The following is a 17,175-nucleotide window of genomic DNA, read 5'->3' as shown; positions in this document are numbered from 1 at the left end:
GCCCTTCTTGGACAGGTTGGGGAGGGGGTACCCCCAATACATGTGGGACCCCCAACAGCCCAGACAGGGAAGACTCCCCAAACCCCAAAGTGGGGAGACCAGAGAGGAGGACCTTCTGGCAAGGTTTTTTGGGGGCTGAATCTTGGTGTTTTGGGCTGAATCTTAGGGGTGCAGGGGTGACACAGTGCTGGGGAAAAAAGTTTCCACGGGGTCACAGGGGCAAGAAAAGAGGGGGTGAAGGGGCTTGAATAAGCAGGGTGGGAGGTCCAGGGTAACCTTGTGCTTAGAAAATGGGGGTCCAGGGGTCACCGATGTCAGGAAAGGGGGATCATGGCGTAGGGAGACCCAGAATGGCCAGAAAAATGGGTTCAAGATGTCCCCAAGTGTTCAGAAAAGGGGTGCCTGATGTCTGGGAAATGCAGGAGTGGGGGTCCTGGGGGTCCCAGAGTCAAGGAAAAGTGGGGTGTGGGAATGTAAGAGAAGGGTTGGCCAGGAAAGGGGGTGCAGGGGGATATTGATGCAGGATAAGGGGGTGCAGGGGCATCCCAGTGCCTGGAAATGAGGGCTGAGGAGGATCCCAAAGTGAAGAACATGCAGGACTTGGGGTTGGGGAGAGGTGGTTGGGGGGTGCAGGGGGTCTCTGTGCCCAGAAAAGGGGAGTCCAGGGGGTGCCAGGGTAAAGGACTGTGGGAGAGGTTGGATGGGTGGGAAAGGTGAGGCAGGGGAGTCCTGGAGTCAAAGAAAGGGGGTGTGGGGTGAGGTGAGCTGGGATGGCTGGGATTGGGGGCCTGGGGGTCCCTGGAGCCAAAGAAAAGGGGAATCCAGTGGCTGGTAAAGGCAAGATGGTCAGGAAAGGGGGGGAGGAGGATCCCGGAGTCAAAGAAAGGGTGATCTGGGGCCTGGAAAACTGGGAATTGCTGGACAGGGGGTTCCCAGAGCCCAGGAAAGGGAGGTGCAGGAGGATCCCAAAAGTAATAGGGAAGGGATGGAGAAAACAATGGGATGGGGCTCCAAAGTGCCAATTTCCAGAGGCAGAAATGTGGGGAGAGGGCAGGGAGGTGTCCCCAGGGAAAGGGATCCCAGAGCAGATCTGGTGTTCAGGGCCAGAGCAGGAAGTGGCAACAAGGATTTTGGGAATGCAGAGCAGTGGGAGGGGGGTTGTCCTCCCCCTGCTGCCCATTCTGTGCTTCCCAGAGCCCAGTCACTCCCAGTATGTGCCCAGTCACCTCCAGGATGAGCCCACTTACTCCCAGTATGAGCCCAGCTATTCCCACTGTATCTCACATGCCCACAGCATGGTCCCAATTGGCCCCAGTAATAGTGCCAGTCAGTCCCAGTGTGATCCCAGTTTCTCCCAGGAGGGTCCTAGTCACTCCCTGATTGCCCCAGTTTAGACCCAGTAACTACCAGTCAATCCCAGTCCCCCCCAGTATGGTTATAGACACTCCCACTATGTACCCCGATATAGGCCCAGTTGTTCTTTCTACGATTCCAGTTGCCCCAGTTGTGGTCTTAGTACATGGCCCCCAGTGAGTCCCAGTTCCTTCTCTGTTGCCTGCAGCATTATTCCAGTTGCTCATAGCCCCTTCCAGTCACTCTCAGTGCTGTCCCAGTAACTTCCAGCATATTCTCACTTGCTCCCAGTATATCCCAGTTCCCCCCAACCCGGTCTCATCTCAATCACTCACAGTATGATCCCAATCCCCTTCACTGTGATCCCAGTCTGCCCCAGCGTGGGCCCAGCTCCCCCTCGTGTTCTCCCAGTCTTATCCCAGTTGCCTCCGACATGGTTCCACTTGCTCCCAGTATTAGCCCAGTATGATGCCATTAGCTCCCAGGGTGCCCCCAGTTTTTTTTTCAGTCACTCCCAGATACTCCCGGTATGATTCCAGTCACTCCTAGTATGATCCTAGTACGACCCCAGTCTGCATCCAGTATCTCCCAACATTAACCCAGTTGCCCCCCACATGCTCCCAGTTGCTTCCTTTTACTCCCACTATGGTTCTAGTCAGTCCCAGTATATCCCAGTTGCCACCAGCATGCTCCCAGTCAAGGCAGTATGACCCCAGTCACCTCCAACATGATGCCATTTGCTCCCAGTATCTCCCAGTCAACCCCAGCACGGTCCTGGCTGCTCTCAGTGTGATTCCAGTATGATGCCTGTTGCCCCTGGCATGGTTCCAATTTCTCCCTAGTCCTCCCAGTTTTATCCCACTCAGTTGCCCCAGAACATTCCTAGTATGATCCCAGTCTGTCCCTCCATGGTCTCAGTCATGCCCAGTAGCCACCAGTATAGATCCAGTCACTCTTACTTGCTCCCAGTTGCCCCCAGTATGGTCCTAGTTTCCTGCCAGTGTAGTCCCACTTGCTCCCACTGTGGTCCCAGTCAGCCCCAGTATGGTTCCAGACATTCCCCAGATGATCCCAGGCACTTCCAGTGTCTCCCAGTATAATCACGGGTTGCTTTGGGTTGAATTTTGGTGTTTTGGAGGTTTTTATGGACACAAGATGCCTGGTGACTTTAGAGATGGACTTGGGCAAGAGGATCCCCCAAGCCAAGGCACTCACACCTTGTTTTTCCCCCAGACCAGGATTTCTCCTTCCCAGACATTGACCAGATGGAGGAGGAGGCTGCGAGGAAGAGGAAGATGCCCCGGGACCCCCAGGCAGGTGAGGAGGAAGTCAGTGCCCCTTTGCCTCTCTCTTGAGCTGCATCTTCCAGCCCAGCATGGCCCCGGCTGCAGGACAACCCCGCTGCCGATGCCGTCCTGCCGGGGCCGGGTTTGGGGGGATGTCCTTGGCCTTCCCTGTGGGCCGGAGGCAAATGCCCTGCCTGTCCTTGTTCCTTCCTGCCCCAGGCCCCGAGCTGAGCACCGAGAGCATGGAGGACAAATCCCCCCGGCAGAACCTGCTGGCAGAGGCCGTTTTGAACAGCTCCAGAGTGCAGGAAGTCACTGGGGAGGAAAAGCCATGGAGATGCCCCAGGAGGAGAAGCTCCAAACCCAGCCCAGTGTGCTGTGAGGAGGAACACCCAAGCCTGTTCTTGGAAGGCGGCCAGAGCTTGAGCCAGAGCTCTGACCTGATGGTGCAGCAGCAGCTTCAGACCAGGGAGAAGCACTCCAAGTGTTTGGAATGTGGGAAGGGATTCAGCCAGAGCTCCCACCTGATCTGCCACCAGCACATCCACACTGGGGAACGGCTTTATACGTGCAGGGAATGTGGGAAGAGCTTCAGATGCAGCTCCAGCCTGATCAGCCACCAGAAGATCCACACTGGGGAGAAGCCCTACGAGTGTTCCGAGTGTGGAAAGAGGTTCCAGACCAACTCATATCTCCTGGTGCATCAGCGCACACACACCGGGGAGAGGCCCTACTGCTGCACCGACTGCGGGAAGAGATTCGACCGCAAATGCAACCTCGTCACCCACCGGCGCATCCACACTGGGGAGAGGCCCTACGAGTGTTCCCAGTGCGGGAAGAGGTTTCCCACCAGCTCCAATCTGCTCCTGCATCAGCGCACACACACAGACGAGAGGCCCTTCTGCTGCACCGACTGCGGGGAGAGATTCAAATACAACTGCCACCTCGTTGCCCACCAGCTCATCCACACCGGGGAACCTCGCTACGAGTGTTCCGAGTGTGGGAAGAGGTTTCACAGCAGCTCATATCTCCTGGTGCATCAGCGCACGCACACCGGGGAGAGACCCTTCCGCTGCACCGACTGCGGGAAGAGCTTCAAACTCAACTCCCACCTCATCACCCACCGGCACTTCCACACCGGGGAACGTCCCTACGAGTGTTCCGAGTGTGGGAAGAGGTTTCACACCAGCTCCAATCTCCTCAAGCATCAGCGCACACACACAGACGAGAGGCCCTTCCACTGCACCGACTGCGGGAAGAGCTTCAAATACAAATCCTACCTCGTCACCCACCGGCGCATCCACACTGGGGAGAGGCCCTACAGGTGTGACGAGTGTGGGAAGAGCTTCACTGACAGCTCTACCTTGACCAAACACCAACGAACCCACCAATAAGGGAAGCCCTCAGAGTGCCCCAACTGCGGGAAGAGCTTCGTCTGCTGCTCCAGCTCCATCACCCATTGGAGTACCAATGTTGAATGATCTACAGTGACCCACATTGAGCACAGACCTGGTAACCCATGTTGGGTAAAGACCTGGTGACCCACTTAGGGTAGAGTCTTGGTGACCAACATTCCTGGTGACTCACATTGGGAAAACACCTGGCTGGTGGTCTCCTCATCCTCCTGGTTCCCTGTAGGCACCTGGGTGAACAGAGTGGGAGGAACATCCATCAGGACACAGACCTGACCTTGAAAATCCTTTGGGATGAGGGGATTTGATGGCTTTAGGCCTGTGACAGGACATCCCTCATTGGAATGTCCAAGCAAATGATGCCCTGTTTGCAAATGTGTCAGTGGTTGGCTGAGGGGACTCCACTCTGGTTTCAACCCCAGATTAACATCCTGATGGTGAGGCAACCCCAGGAGTCAAAGGACTGTCAGTCAATCCCTTTATACTCTAAAGGTCCAATCCCCTTTCACAGGGGCAGGTTCTTCCAACATATCCCTTTTTGGGGTGTGTGTGTGGAGATTCCTACCTTAGGGTGGGAACCCCCACCAAGGTCACTCCTTGAGGCTGAGAGCAGAGATCTCCCCAGGTCCCTTGGGCTGGGTGAGTTCCATTGATCTCTACTTAATAATTCTTTCTTTTGTGATAGCTTTGGTAGAATTGCTTCATCAGTTGCTCTAGGATGGTGCACTGTCCTGTCTCACACTATACTGCTGGTAGGTTTAGCACTTATATTGTGTAGTAAATAATTTTGTTTGACATCTTTTATCTGGTCACTTGTAATAATAAATAAACCCTAAGCCTTCCATTTTCCCCCCTGCCCCAGGGTGCCTCCCCCTCTCCAGCAGCCCCAGCACCCCACAGCAGGTTGGGAGCTCAGGGAGCCACCCCAGAGCCCCCTTTTCCAATCCCCCCTTTGCCCAAAGACCCCCATGGGACTGTCCATCCTGTCAGCCCAATCCCCATTTTCCACCCTTCTGCCTATTCCTCCCCTTTCCCATTGTCCCCTCAATCCCCAGCCCCCCCCCCAAGATCAGTTTGGGGGTCACAGCTCACACTTTTCCTCTTCTCCCACCCCTTACAACTCATCCCCCCAGTGTCCATCCACCTCCTGATCAGTTTTGGAGGTCCAACCCTCCCTTTTTCCCCACTTTTCTGACCTCTCCCATCCCTTTTCCCGTTGTCCCCAGTCCTCAGTTTCCAGCCCCCTCTGTTTTCAGAGGGGTCCCACTCCCCTCCCGCCCACTGTGGGAATCCAACCACCCCTTTTATCCCCTTCCCCTCAGACCTTTCCCACCATCCCCTCCTCCCACCCCCACCCTGCTCACCCAAGAGCTCCTTACCCACAGCCAGGAGGGTCCCAGCACCACCAGTGCCCTGAAAGGTCCCCCCAGAAGGGGGTTTGGTGGGGACCTTGGTGGGCTCTGAGTGTGTTTGGGGGGTCTTTGCATGTTTTGTGGCAGTTTAAGTGGGTGCAGCTAATTGAGAAGTTTTTGGTGAGATTTGATGTATTTCTGGAGGATTGAGAGTTGTTTGAGAGTTCAGGGGGATTTGGGGGGAGTTCAGGGGTATTTTAGAATAATTCAGAAATATCTGGGAGACCTCAGGTATTTTTGGAGTATTTGGGGAAGAATCAAAGGATTTTTGGGGAAGAATCAGGTATTCCAGGAGGTTTCAGTTATTCTGGGAGAATTCCGATACTGGGGGAGGGATCAGAGTTACTGTGGAATGAATTCAGGGATATTTTGGGATAATTCGTTTCTATTGGGATACTCCCACATGTGAGTCTCTGTCTGTGCATCCCTCCCAGCTCAGATCTGCTCTGGCAGTCCCTGAGCCCTCAGTCCTGCCCCAAACTGTGGCCCTGGGGGCAGCTCTTTGGGTGACATGGGGCAGCAGAGACCCCCCGGTGTGGCTCTTTCAGTGCAGGAAAGCCCAGGAGGGGCTGGAATCTCCCTTATCCCGGGCCGTGGGATGGAGGTCCCGGCACAGCATCCTCAGGGCTTTGGCAGAAAGGCTGCAGTGGGGAGGGACAGAGCGAGGGGGAGGGACTGACACACACCACTCATCTCTTGTTTGTGCCACTGGTGTGACACCCCCTTGTCCCCCTGAGCCCCGAGACAGATCCAGCAGCTCAGCGCCTGCTCCGCGCTCAGCCCCAAGCCCGGGATGGGCCGTGGGGTCTGGGACACAGCCCCGCTCTTGGGGGGCACAGCCCCGCTCTGGGGGGCACAGCCCCGCTCTGGGGGGCACAGCCACTGCTGGGGGCACCGGGGGGGCCGGGGGGCCTTTATCCCCCTGGTGCAGCTCCGAGCGCCCGAGGGCACAGCCCTGGTTTGTGGGGCTGAGTCACAGCAACCCACCCAGGGCCGCACTGTGAGCCAAAGTGCCTTTATTGACACCGTGGGCAGGCACAGGGGCTGTGTCTGACACGATGCAGCTCCCCAGGAGTCAAATTTGGGCCGGTTTAGGAGGGGAATTTCAGTGAGGACACCGGACATTCCGTGGTGCAGATCCATCTGAGTGACATCAATCACTGCACATCCTTCCAAGCTACACAAACATCTGGTGAATCACCTGAGACACACATTTTTAGGGCTTAGGCAAATGGTTAAAAGACTGAATGTCTGTTGGCTATGCATTTCTTTTCTAACTAGACATTGTTTACTGGTTGCAGCCTCTGGGACAGAGAGGTCTTTTTATTTATTTCTTACAAATGCAGGACTGATCTTCTTCAAGATTTTCTTTGTATAAACTCTGCATGGTTAAGTAAATTTGTGGTTTATGGTTTACCTGCAGTTTGTTCAGAAATTCCTGTCTCCTGCTTATCTTTGACAGAAAAATAGAGAGAAAACATTTGTCTTTTCGCAGGATTCAGACCAGTTCTATACAAACAAACCCTTCTAAGTCGCTCTCAGCAAGTCCCACTATAGCAAGCCTGGCTTCAGGGCTGCCCTCCCACCCCCAGGTTCCAGCGGGTTTGGGGGCTGCAGCCCTGCTGGGGCTCAGGGCTTGGTGCGGGCGGGGGGGGCAGGAGCGGGGTCTGGGGGGCTCGGCCCCAGTGTCCCCCCGTGTCCCCTCCCTAGGGGCTGTGTCCCCCCGAGTCCCCCATGTCCCCTCCCCAGCGGCCATGTCCCCCTGTGTCCCCTCCGTATCCCCCCGTGTCCCCCCGTGTCCCCTCCCCAGATCCCGCACAGGGAGCGGCTCCCCGCCCGCTCCTTCCCGCGGACCCCCGGTGGGCTCGGAGCGAGTTTGTGCCTCGGGGATGGCCGCAAACATCGCGTTCCTTCCCGGGTGTGACAGGCCGAGAGTGACACGCTCGGGACAGACATCGATTCTTTGTTACTGCAGAGCTGGCCCGGGGCTGCTTCACAAATCCAGCACCAACTGGCAAAGCTTTTTATCATTTCTACATCTTGGCAAACAAAGCTAAACAAGCTTGCAAGCAGCTACGAGACATTAAAGCTCAAGGGAACATTTGTTATTTCAGACTCAGCTCTTTCCCTCCTGCAGCTTCTGGGAAAGGGGTCTCAAAGCACAAACTCTGCTCTGATCCTTCCAGGTGTTTCCTTCTTCTTGGAAAAAGCAGCTCCTGACCCTGAACAGGCTCCTGTGCCCTCACAAACACTTCAGCTCCCTTTGAACTGTGAGCAGACAGTGACTTCTCTATTTATTTAAAATTTAAACTGGTCTTTTTCTCTTCTCTATTTGTCTTTTTTGCCTCTTGATCTTTTTCAATCTCTCTCCCTCCCCTCTCTTTCCCTCCCCTGCCTTTTCCCCTCCCTTTGTCCTTTCTGCCACCTCCTTCCAGCAATGCCTGTTCAGCTCAGGGCAAAGCCTGCCCTGCCAGGGCTTCCTGAGGTGCCTCTTGCCCCTCCAGCCCAGGGGCTGCAGAGCCCCAGCCAGGCTGTGCTGGCTCCATGGGATGTGGCACATGCGGGGGCTCGGCTGCCTGCAGGTCTCCTCAGCCTCTGCCTTGGCACAGGCGCCCCAGAGGATTCACCTGCAGGGGCCGGGAACGCCAGCCCTGGGCTCTGAGGCTTCTCTGCCACAAAGGGAAAAGAAACCCAGGAGACAAAGTGTTCAGGCCAAGAGGAAGTGTTAAACCCCTGCAGTGATCCAGAGGAACAGTCCAGATGGGGCAATGTTGGGAAAACCAACGCCCTGGGTGTGGGCAGGGGGTGGGAAGAGCATCTCTCTCTTGGGAAGCACCAGTGGGATGGGGATGGAGCCCTGGGGTTGGTGTGGAGCACTCAAATTCCAGGCTGTGGTCACCTCAGGAGGCTGAAGATCCATCTCCAGGTCCTCAGACACACCTTGGTGCCTTGAAGGACTTGCCTCAGCTCTCTTGCCCTCCTGAGCCCCAAGAGGGTCCCTGTCCTGGGTGGGGCTCAGGATGAACTGAGGATCGAGCGAGGGAGGCCAAAGCAGAGGGGAGAGGACCCAGCCCAGCCTTGTTCTGCTCTTCCCTTTCCCAGGGTCAGACTGGCAGACATTCCACCCGGTGCATGTTCTCCCTCTGAGTGTGTTCCCGGGAAGCCTCAGCTTCAGCCTGGCTGTGGCCCTGACTGGTGAGTCCCACCCAGGCACCCCGTAGGGAGGATCCGGGTCAGGCACCTCCATTTTAGGGGATGGGAGAATCCCAGGATTTTCCCAGCATCAAGGCAGACTCCCCAGGCAAAGCACCCTTTGGGGTGACTCCCTTTTTGCCCTAAACTGTGGCCCAGGCACCTGCTGCTCACTCCATCACAGGAATATCATCCCCAGTTTCTCCCTTGCAGCTGCAAGGAAAAACCCCAATAAATTAATCCCATTTTCCTGCTTTTTCAGGCTGCCCACGTGTCTCCCTCAGCTTTCTCTATTTCATTCCTTGGAGATGCCGTTTCCCTCAACCGTAATTCTGCTGTGTGTGCCCAGACATGTGGCCTGGTTTTCAAGGAAAATGCTGTTACTTTTCAGAGGCTGAGGGCAGCTGGACCACAAGCCAGGAAAGGTGCAAGGCCCTGGAAGCTTCACTGGCCATCAGAAGCACCAGGGGTGAACTGGTGAGGACTGGGCTTGAACCTCTGTGCCAGCACCAGAGTGGGAAATGTGGAGAAATAAAGAGAATAAACCCATCCCCAAACCTGCCTGGCCCCAAACTGGTCCCAGTGCTGGAGCCTGGAGCCAAGCCCTTGGGAAAAGCCCCATCTCTGTATGGGGGATGGACACAGGTGGGAAAGAGGAGGTGGGGAAGGCAAGACCTGCCACCCCTGATGTTTCTTTGCTTTACAAAAGTTCATTCTATGCTCTATTACTGGCTTGTAAGAACATAACTAAGCCCTAAGAGCCACAAAGATGGGCAGTTTGTGTGCCACTAAACAGACATGGAATAATCACAAAGAACTTCTCTCCCAGGGGATTTGCAGGAGGAATACACAGTGCTGCAGGACATGCTCACAAACAGAGTTTCTGAGAGAGTTTGGGGGTTAAATTTTGCAATAGAGAAAATCAACTGCTGGTCTGAGTTAAGCTCTGATTTGCCTACAGTGATGTGGGGCTGATGGAAGACTTCCTGGGGTGCAGCTTGTATTCTTCAAGCTGCCTTCCAGCCCCAAAAGCTCAGCAGCCTCTGCCAAGCAGGATGTGAAGCGCTGCAGAGCTGCTTCTGTGTCAGCAACGAGGGCGGCACTGTCAGCAAAAAGCAGCTCTGGACAAGGTGATTCAGGGGCTTGGTGTGGGCCTTCAGTCGCCTCAGGCTGAATGGGCTTCCATCGGTACGATATCGGATGGAGATGCCGTTTTCTTCATCGAGGTCTGCCGTGGCTCTTTGGAGCATCCTGCTGAAGAAGGTTGTGAATAGAGTTGGTGCAAGAAAACAACCTTGTTTCACACCACTGGTTATTGGAAAGGGCTCAGAGAGTGCATTGCCAGATCTGACTGGTCCACGCTGATCCTCAGGATCCTCGGAATGATCATTTGGAGAAACCTGGGGGGACATCCTAAACATTCCAAGATCTGCCACAGCCCTTTTCTGCTCAAACTGTCAAAAGCTTTGGTGAGGTCAAGGAAAATTACATGGAGTCCTTTGTTCTGTTCCCTACACTTCTCTTGCAAATCAGAGCTTAATCAGTCCAGCAGTTCCCCTAGCTGGGAAGCATCATTTCCTCGGACAGTAAGATTGACAGAGACAGACAACAGGCCAGCAATGACTTACAGAGCCTTCTGAAAACGCCATAAAAGAGTCTGGTCCAATAAACACCTGAAGAAAAGTACAAAGATCAGTGTCTACAGAGCCATTGTACTGTCTGCTCTTTTCTATGGGTCTGAATCCTGGGTCATCTACCGCCACCACCTGCGGCTCCTCGAACGCTTCCATCAGCGCTGCCTCCGTTCAATCCTAAACATCCACTGGTCTGATTACGTGACCAGTGTGTCTGTTCTGAACATGCAGGGGTCACCAGTATGGAGGCCATGCTGCTGAGAACGCAGCTGTGCTGGGCAGGGCACGTCTCCAGGATGGAGGATCACCCACTGCCTCCCGAAGATTGTGCTCTATGGTGAACTTGCCACCGACTGACGCAAGAGAGGAGCCCCGAAGAGGAGATACAAGGACTGCCTGAAACAACAGTTCAGCCTTGGCCATATTGACTGCCCCAATGGTCCACTCTGGCCTCCATTCGGGATTCATGGAGACACACCATTCACGACGCTGCTGCTTCCTTTGGGAACGCAGCACAGTCAGTCTGGAGGAGAAAAGACAACGCAGACAGAACCGTTCCTTGCCAATATGGCCAAAGGAGATGTTCCCCTGTGCCTTTTGTGACCGGACTTGCCTATCCTGTATCGGCCTTTTTAGCCACCAGCAGCTTGCAGCAAGCGTGGGTAGTGCCCTTCCCAAATCTTTGTTCACAAAGCCTGGCCATGAGAATGCTTTTTGCTTCAGGACTGATCCCCAAGACACTCCTTTAATCAGTCTCTTCAACAGTGCAAAGTCTCCCTGCTATCAGTCCAAGCTGTCAGTTCTGCTGCCCCTTCCTTCCTTCACTCAGAATGGAAAATTCCATTATTTCATATTCTTTGTGCCCAAGATGGCCCTGACCACCATGTCACCCACCAGTCACAGAATCATAGAATGGTTTGGGTTGGAAAGGACCTTAAAGATCATCTAATTCCAATCCCCTCCCATGGGAAGGGACACCTTCCACTAGACCAGGTTGCTCATCCAACCTGGCCTTGAACAACTTCCGGGGATGGGGCAGCCAGAACTTCTCTGAGCAACCTGTGCCAGGGTCCCACCTCTTTCCCAGTAAAGATTTTCTTCCTGATATCCCATCTAACCGTTCTCTCTATCAGTGTGAAGCCATTGCCCCTTGTCCTGTCACTCCAGGCCCTTGTAAACAGTCTCTCTCCATCTTGCTTGCTGGCTCCTTTCAGGCACTAGAAGGGCACAATTAGGTCACCCCAACGCCCAATTCTCTCAGCCTTCCACCATGGCAGAACTGCTTCATCCCTCTGATCATCTTGGTGCCTCCTCTGGACTCGCTCCAACAGCTCCATGTCCTTGCTGTGCTGGGACCCCAGAGCTGGAGTCAGCTCTGCAGGTGGGGCAACATCCAACCAGGTGTGTTCCAGCAAGGACAGTGTGGAACCTTCTGGAATAAAAGGGGACACTGTGACACCACAGAACCTCATGGAACCAAAGGGACACTGTGACATGGTACAACCTTTCAAAGCAAGCAGGGATCATGGACACTGCAGAATGTCCTGGAATCAAGGAGCCCTTTGAGGCACTTTAGAGGCTCATGGGACAAAAGAATCCTGGGACACTCATCACAGACCAGCCCCTCCAAATGACCATTCCCAGCACTGGTTTGTCACCCACCTCCGAGAGGTGGTTTGTTCCTTCCCAGAGGGACATCAAGTGACTGGGCCAGAAGTACAAGAGATCCCAACTCTTTGTTTTCTCGGGCACAACTTTGTCTGTGCCACCAAGGGCTGTGAGCAGACCTGTTGTGCTGAGGCTCTGGGGCCTGGTAGTCTCCTGGCACAGCCCCAGGAAGGCTGGGCACTGTCACCCCTTGTCCTGCCCTCAGCATCACCCCCCATGCCAGTGCCCCCAGCAGAGCCCTGAGCAAGGTGTGAGGGACAGGATGTGCCTTCCCCGGGCTGGGGGTCAGGGCTGGTCCTTTCTGCTGCCTCCAGCCAAGCCAGGCTTTGCTCAGCACCTGAGCTGCTGCCCTGAGCAAGGTGTGAGGGACAGGATGTGCCTTCCCCGGGCTGGGGGTCAGGGCTGGTCCTTTCTGCTGCCTCCAGCCAAGCCAGGCTTTGCTCAGCACCTGAGCTGCTGCCCAGAGCCTTTGCCTCCCTGCAGTTGTGGCCTCCAAGGATCTGCTGGGGTGAGTCCCTGGGGAGGCTTTGTCAGGTATGGCCCGTGGGAGCTCCTTAAAACTTCTGGGGCTGCAGGTATTTCATGGTGCTTTGGGTTTGGGTTTTGATTTGGAAGGTATGAGAGGTTTGTTCAATCATGGCCTCCAATGATCTCCTGAGGGTCACAGAACTGGGAGGGAGCAGGGCCAGGACAGCTGAGCCCAACTGGCCCAAGGGATGTTCCCTTTGATGCAGGGCCATGCTCAGGGTGTTAATGGGGGGTTGGTCAGGAAGGGCTGATCTGTGTCTTGACTGGGCTGGGCATTGGGCACAGAGTGGTGAGCAGTAGAGCAATGGTGTTGTGCTCCACATGTGCTTCTTGTGGGGTTTCTTTGTTATAGTTCCAGCTTTTATTACTGCTATTGTTGTCATGGGTAGCAGCAGTGTGTTCACTGAGGATAACACAGAACACTCACTGGATCTGTTTCCCTGTGCCTGCTGTAGCCCCTGCAGTTACAGGGCTCTGTTTGCTGGTTCACAGACAGGTTTAGAGCCCCTGGAGAATAAGCCAAACAAGGAGACTCTACAGAGTCTATTTCTTGGCATGTTCTTGAGAGTGACTTTGCAAAAAGCCCTAAGACTGCATGTCTTGAGCTAAGGAGAAGCCCTTTCCTGATGGAGCTGCTGTTGTGGAGCCCAGCTGTGTCCCAGCAGTGCCCATGGCCTGTCCCTGCCTGTGAGCCCAGGATGGACATGCAGCAGGTCTGTGTCCCAGCTGGCAGAGGACCAAGGCCTTAGTCCAGCCCAGGGGCTCTGCAGGAGAGTGTACAAGTGGAAAGAGAGCAGGTCAGCAAAGGCCCAGTGCTGGTGCTCCCTGGCAGTGCTGCTGTGCTGGGACTCTTTGCCCTTCTCTGCACACATGGAACTGCCCAGTAGATGCCTGAAACTCTCAAATCAAAAACCCTAACCAGCTAGACAGGGCTATTGCAAGAGAGTTTGTTTAAAATAGAGATAGCAAAATTACTCAGGTACAGATTTAAGAGAGTAAAATTAATGAAAATAAAAAATTAATTAGATGAGAGGATGAATAAAATAATTTAATCGAGCACAACACTATGACAAAAAGAACCCACTGACCACCAAGGAAAACCTGGGAAGTCAAACTGAGCCTGTCATGAGTTTTATTGTGAACACTGTACAGAAGAAAACTGGCAGGTTCTTGCTGCTGAAAAGCATCCAGTCATCATTTTCCTCACAGCATCCTTCAGCTCCTGGTTCCTCAGGCTGTAGATGAGGGGATTCACTGCTGGAGGCACCACTGAGTACAGAACTGACAGTGCCAGATCCAGGGATGGGGATGAGATGGACTCAGGCTTCAGGTAGGAAATTGTGCCAGTGCTGACAAACAGGGAGACCACGGCCAGGTGAGGGAGGCACGTGGAAAAGGCTTTGTGCCATCCCTGCTCAGAGGGGATCCTCAGCACAGCCCTGAAGATCTGCACATAGGAGAAAACTATGAAAATGAAACAACCAAAGGTTAAACAGACACTAACCACAAGAAGCCCAACTTCCCTGAGGTAGGAATGTGAGCAGGAGAGCTTGAGGATGTGGGGGATTTCACAGAAGAACTGCCTCAGGGCATTGCCCTGGCACAGGGGCAGAGAAAATGTATTGGCTGTGTGCAGCAGAGCATTGAGAAAGCCACTGGCCCAGGCAGCTGCTGCCATGTGGGCACAAGCTCTGCTGCCCAGGAGGGTCCCGTAGTGCAGGGGTGTGCAGATGGCAACGTAGCGGTCGTAGCACATGATGGTGAGGAGGCAAAAGTCTGCCGAAATCAAGAAGAAATAAAAAAACACCTGTGCAGCACATCCCATGTAGGAGATGGTTGTGGTGTCCCAGAGGGAGTTGTGCATGGCTTTGGGGACAGTGGTGCAGATGCAGCCCAGGTCTGTGAGGGACAGGTTGAGCAGGAAGAAGTGCATGGGGGTGTGCAGGTGGTGGTCGCAGGCTACGGCGCTGATGATGAGGCCGTTGCCCAGGAGGGCAGCCAGGGAGATGCCCAGGAAGAGCCACAAGTGCAGGAGCTGCAGCTGCCGCGTGTCTGCCAATGGCAGGAGGAGGAACTGGCTGATGAAGCTGCTGTTGGACATTTGCTGCTTCTGGAAGTGGGGCACTGTCCAAGGAGGAAATAACAGTGACAAATCAGATGAGATATTTCTGAAAGAGTCACAGCCATTTCCCAATACCCCTTTCCCTTCTGCTCACACTCCCCACTTTTCCTTTTTCAGGAAACTTTGCTGCATATCCATGGCTGGAGCCCTGCTTGGTGCTCACTACATTTCCCATGAGGAGCAGCCCCTCTGCCCACTGGCTGTGAGGGTCAGCCCTGCTCTGCTCCAGTGGGGTCATGGCCATGGTGGGGGCAGGGCCTATCCTGGTGTTCAGCTGTGTCAGATGAAACTGCTCCTAAAGCAAAAGTTCTCATGGGCATCTGCACTCCCAGTTTTGAGAACATTTCAGGATTCCAGAAGACACTTTCAGAGGTTTGGTTGTTTTGTTTCTGACTCCCCTCATCTTCCCTGTGGAGTTTTCCTGGATGGCAGAACCCCTCAGCATTTGTGCTGCCCTGAGGAAGAGCAGAGCAGGGCTTCCCAAACAGGACAATGTCTGTGGCTTAGTGCAGAGTGAGGGGAGCTGCTCCGTCCCTCTGCCTTGTTCCAGCTGCCCTGGATGTGGGCCTTCCTCAGACAGAGTGATCACACTCCCATTTTTGTCTGAAATGCCACTAGACACTGTTGAGAGCAGAGAGATCCATCACAGACCACTCAATGTCTCAGCCTGACTCAAGGTCTCAAGGACACACATGGCTCATCTCACCAACGCAAGAGCATTTCCTGGGATGGGCACAGCATCTCTGCCCCTCTGCACTGGGGATTTCAGATAACACAATTGTGCTATGAAGGTGATTTGCATTCTTGAGAGCAGCTCCCAGCTTGGAAGGACATGTCAGAGAAGAGCCAAGTGTCCTGACAATGGGGTTTGATTCTGGGAAACACACCTCATTCTCCAGGCACACAGAATTCACTACTGACAGCCCCACAGGTCAGAGGAGAATTGGAATGTCTCATTCCCCGGGACCCACCTGCCTGAGGGGGATCACAGGATCAGTGATTGACTCTGTAGCTGAGTCAGTCACTGATCACTGAGAAATGCACACTGAGGGTCCGGCTGGGAGAAGCCAGGACAGAACCAGGTGGGCACTCAGGGCAGTGTCACCCTGGGCCAGCTGTGCCACCTCCGAAACACCAAAAATTCCAGGTAGTTCTCAGCCCCTGTGCAGCTCCTCAGTGTTCCCTCTGCATGACAAACCACCAGGTATGTGGCTTGAGAGCTTGCTAGAAATCCCTCCTTTCACCTTCTCCTTGAAGTATCCCGTGGAATATATCCTGGAGTGCTCTGGTTCTGTAAGCAGTCCTCACCTATGAAACTCTAACTTGATAGCTGAACAAACCTGCCCTGCCCTGCCCTGCCCTGCCAGGGTATGCTCTTTCCAACCACAGCCTCTCTCCCAGCACTGAGGGAGCTCCCCAGACCAGCTGAGAGCTGCCCCTGGCAGGTAGCAGAGCTCCTGCCCTCGCACAGCACCCTGGGGTGCAGGACCCTGCTCTGCAGGACAGTTTGGGACAGCCTGGGTGGCACAGCCAGGGTTCAAACCCTACAGCCATCCCTGGGAGGAGGGAACCCTGCTGGGATGTCCCTGGGATGGTGCAGCAGAGAGTCCCTGCTTTGCAGCCCGTCCTCATCTTCAGCACCAGAGACACTTTGATATCCCACATTAGAGACCCCCCAGGCTGTGGGATGTGCCAGCGTTGGGAGATATTCCCACAGACTGCACATACATTGCCCTTCATGCAGACTTACCTTGTGAAAGCCTGGAAAGATTCCTCTTCTGTGGATCTTCCTCTCAACTTTCCTCACACCCCAGACTGTGTGTAACCTCTCTCTGCCCTGCTTTTCTGCCCTCGGTGTGTGCAGGCAGTGCCCTGAGCCCTGCTGGGCTGTGCACAGGAGCTGCTCCTGGGCAGAGCTGTCTCTCTGCAGCGCTGCCCGCTTGCCAGGAGCTCCCTGTGTGCCAGGAGCCCGGCCCAGCTCAGCAGCACAGCAACAGCCCAGGGCATTTAATGGCCCTCTGGGGGGTTTGGTGCTGAGTCCCTGAACATCAGACCCTGAGGAAAGGTGCAGAAACCTCTTGAGAAAGTAAAGTCAGAATCAAACTTTACAGTTTCTTTTGTTGTTAATGGGTCCCTCTGAGGGACATAACTGAGAAAATGTCCCCAGATTCCAGTTAGAAAACAAAGAGACAATGATGACAAATATGGACTAGGAAAGAAAGGTCACTCTGATGCTGAGGAAAGTAAGAAGCATTTCATTAACCCAAAGGTCACAGCCATGACACCCAGGCCCTGGGAAGGCAGATCCTGTCCCTCCCTCATTCCCCAGGGTACTTCCTTGGGCACCGGGGTGTGGGATGTGGAATAGCAGGGACAGAAGGATGGGGTGGCACCTCCCAGGCTGCTGAGCAGGGACAAGGAGGCAATGAGGCCCCAGGGCTGCAAGGCTCACTTGTCTCCTCATGCCATCAGGGGCACACACAGCAGCCATGGCCAAAGGCCTGCACAAGTTGGCTCTCTTGGGGCCTTTCAGCTTCTGCACATCCCTGCCTCCTCTCCAGCCAGGGC

At 54.6% G+C, this 17,175-nt stretch overlaps 2 protein-coding genes across 2 annotated transcripts in view; one reads left to right on the top strand and one right to left on the bottom strand.

Moving 5' to 3' along the window:
- The window catches only part of LOC139673811 (zinc finger protein 850-like), a 685,564-nt gene that overhangs the window by 100,069 nt on the left and 568,320 nt on the right, over nt 1-17,175 (top strand). The window contains 1 exon segment of the mRNA XM_071559630.1: nt 3,121-4,072. Within this exon segment, the coding sequence (XP_071415731.1) occupies nt 3,121-4,072 (952 nt within the window).
- Nucleotides 13,618-14,586, bottom strand: LOC139674252 (olfactory receptor 14A16-like). The gene has a single exon (XM_071560440.1). The coding sequence runs from the start codon at nt 14,584-14,586 to the stop codon at nt 13,618-13,620; it is 969 nt and encodes a 322-aa protein (XP_071416541.1).

Source organism: Pithys albifrons, chromosome 7 (genome assembly GCF_047495875.1).
Source record: "Pithys albifrons albifrons isolate INPA30051 chromosome 7, PitAlb_v1, whole genome shotgun sequence".
NCBI lineage: Eukaryota > Metazoa > Chordata > Aves > Passeriformes > Thamnophilidae > Pithys > Pithys albifrons.
This window is presented reverse-complemented; position numbering and strand designations above follow the sequence as displayed.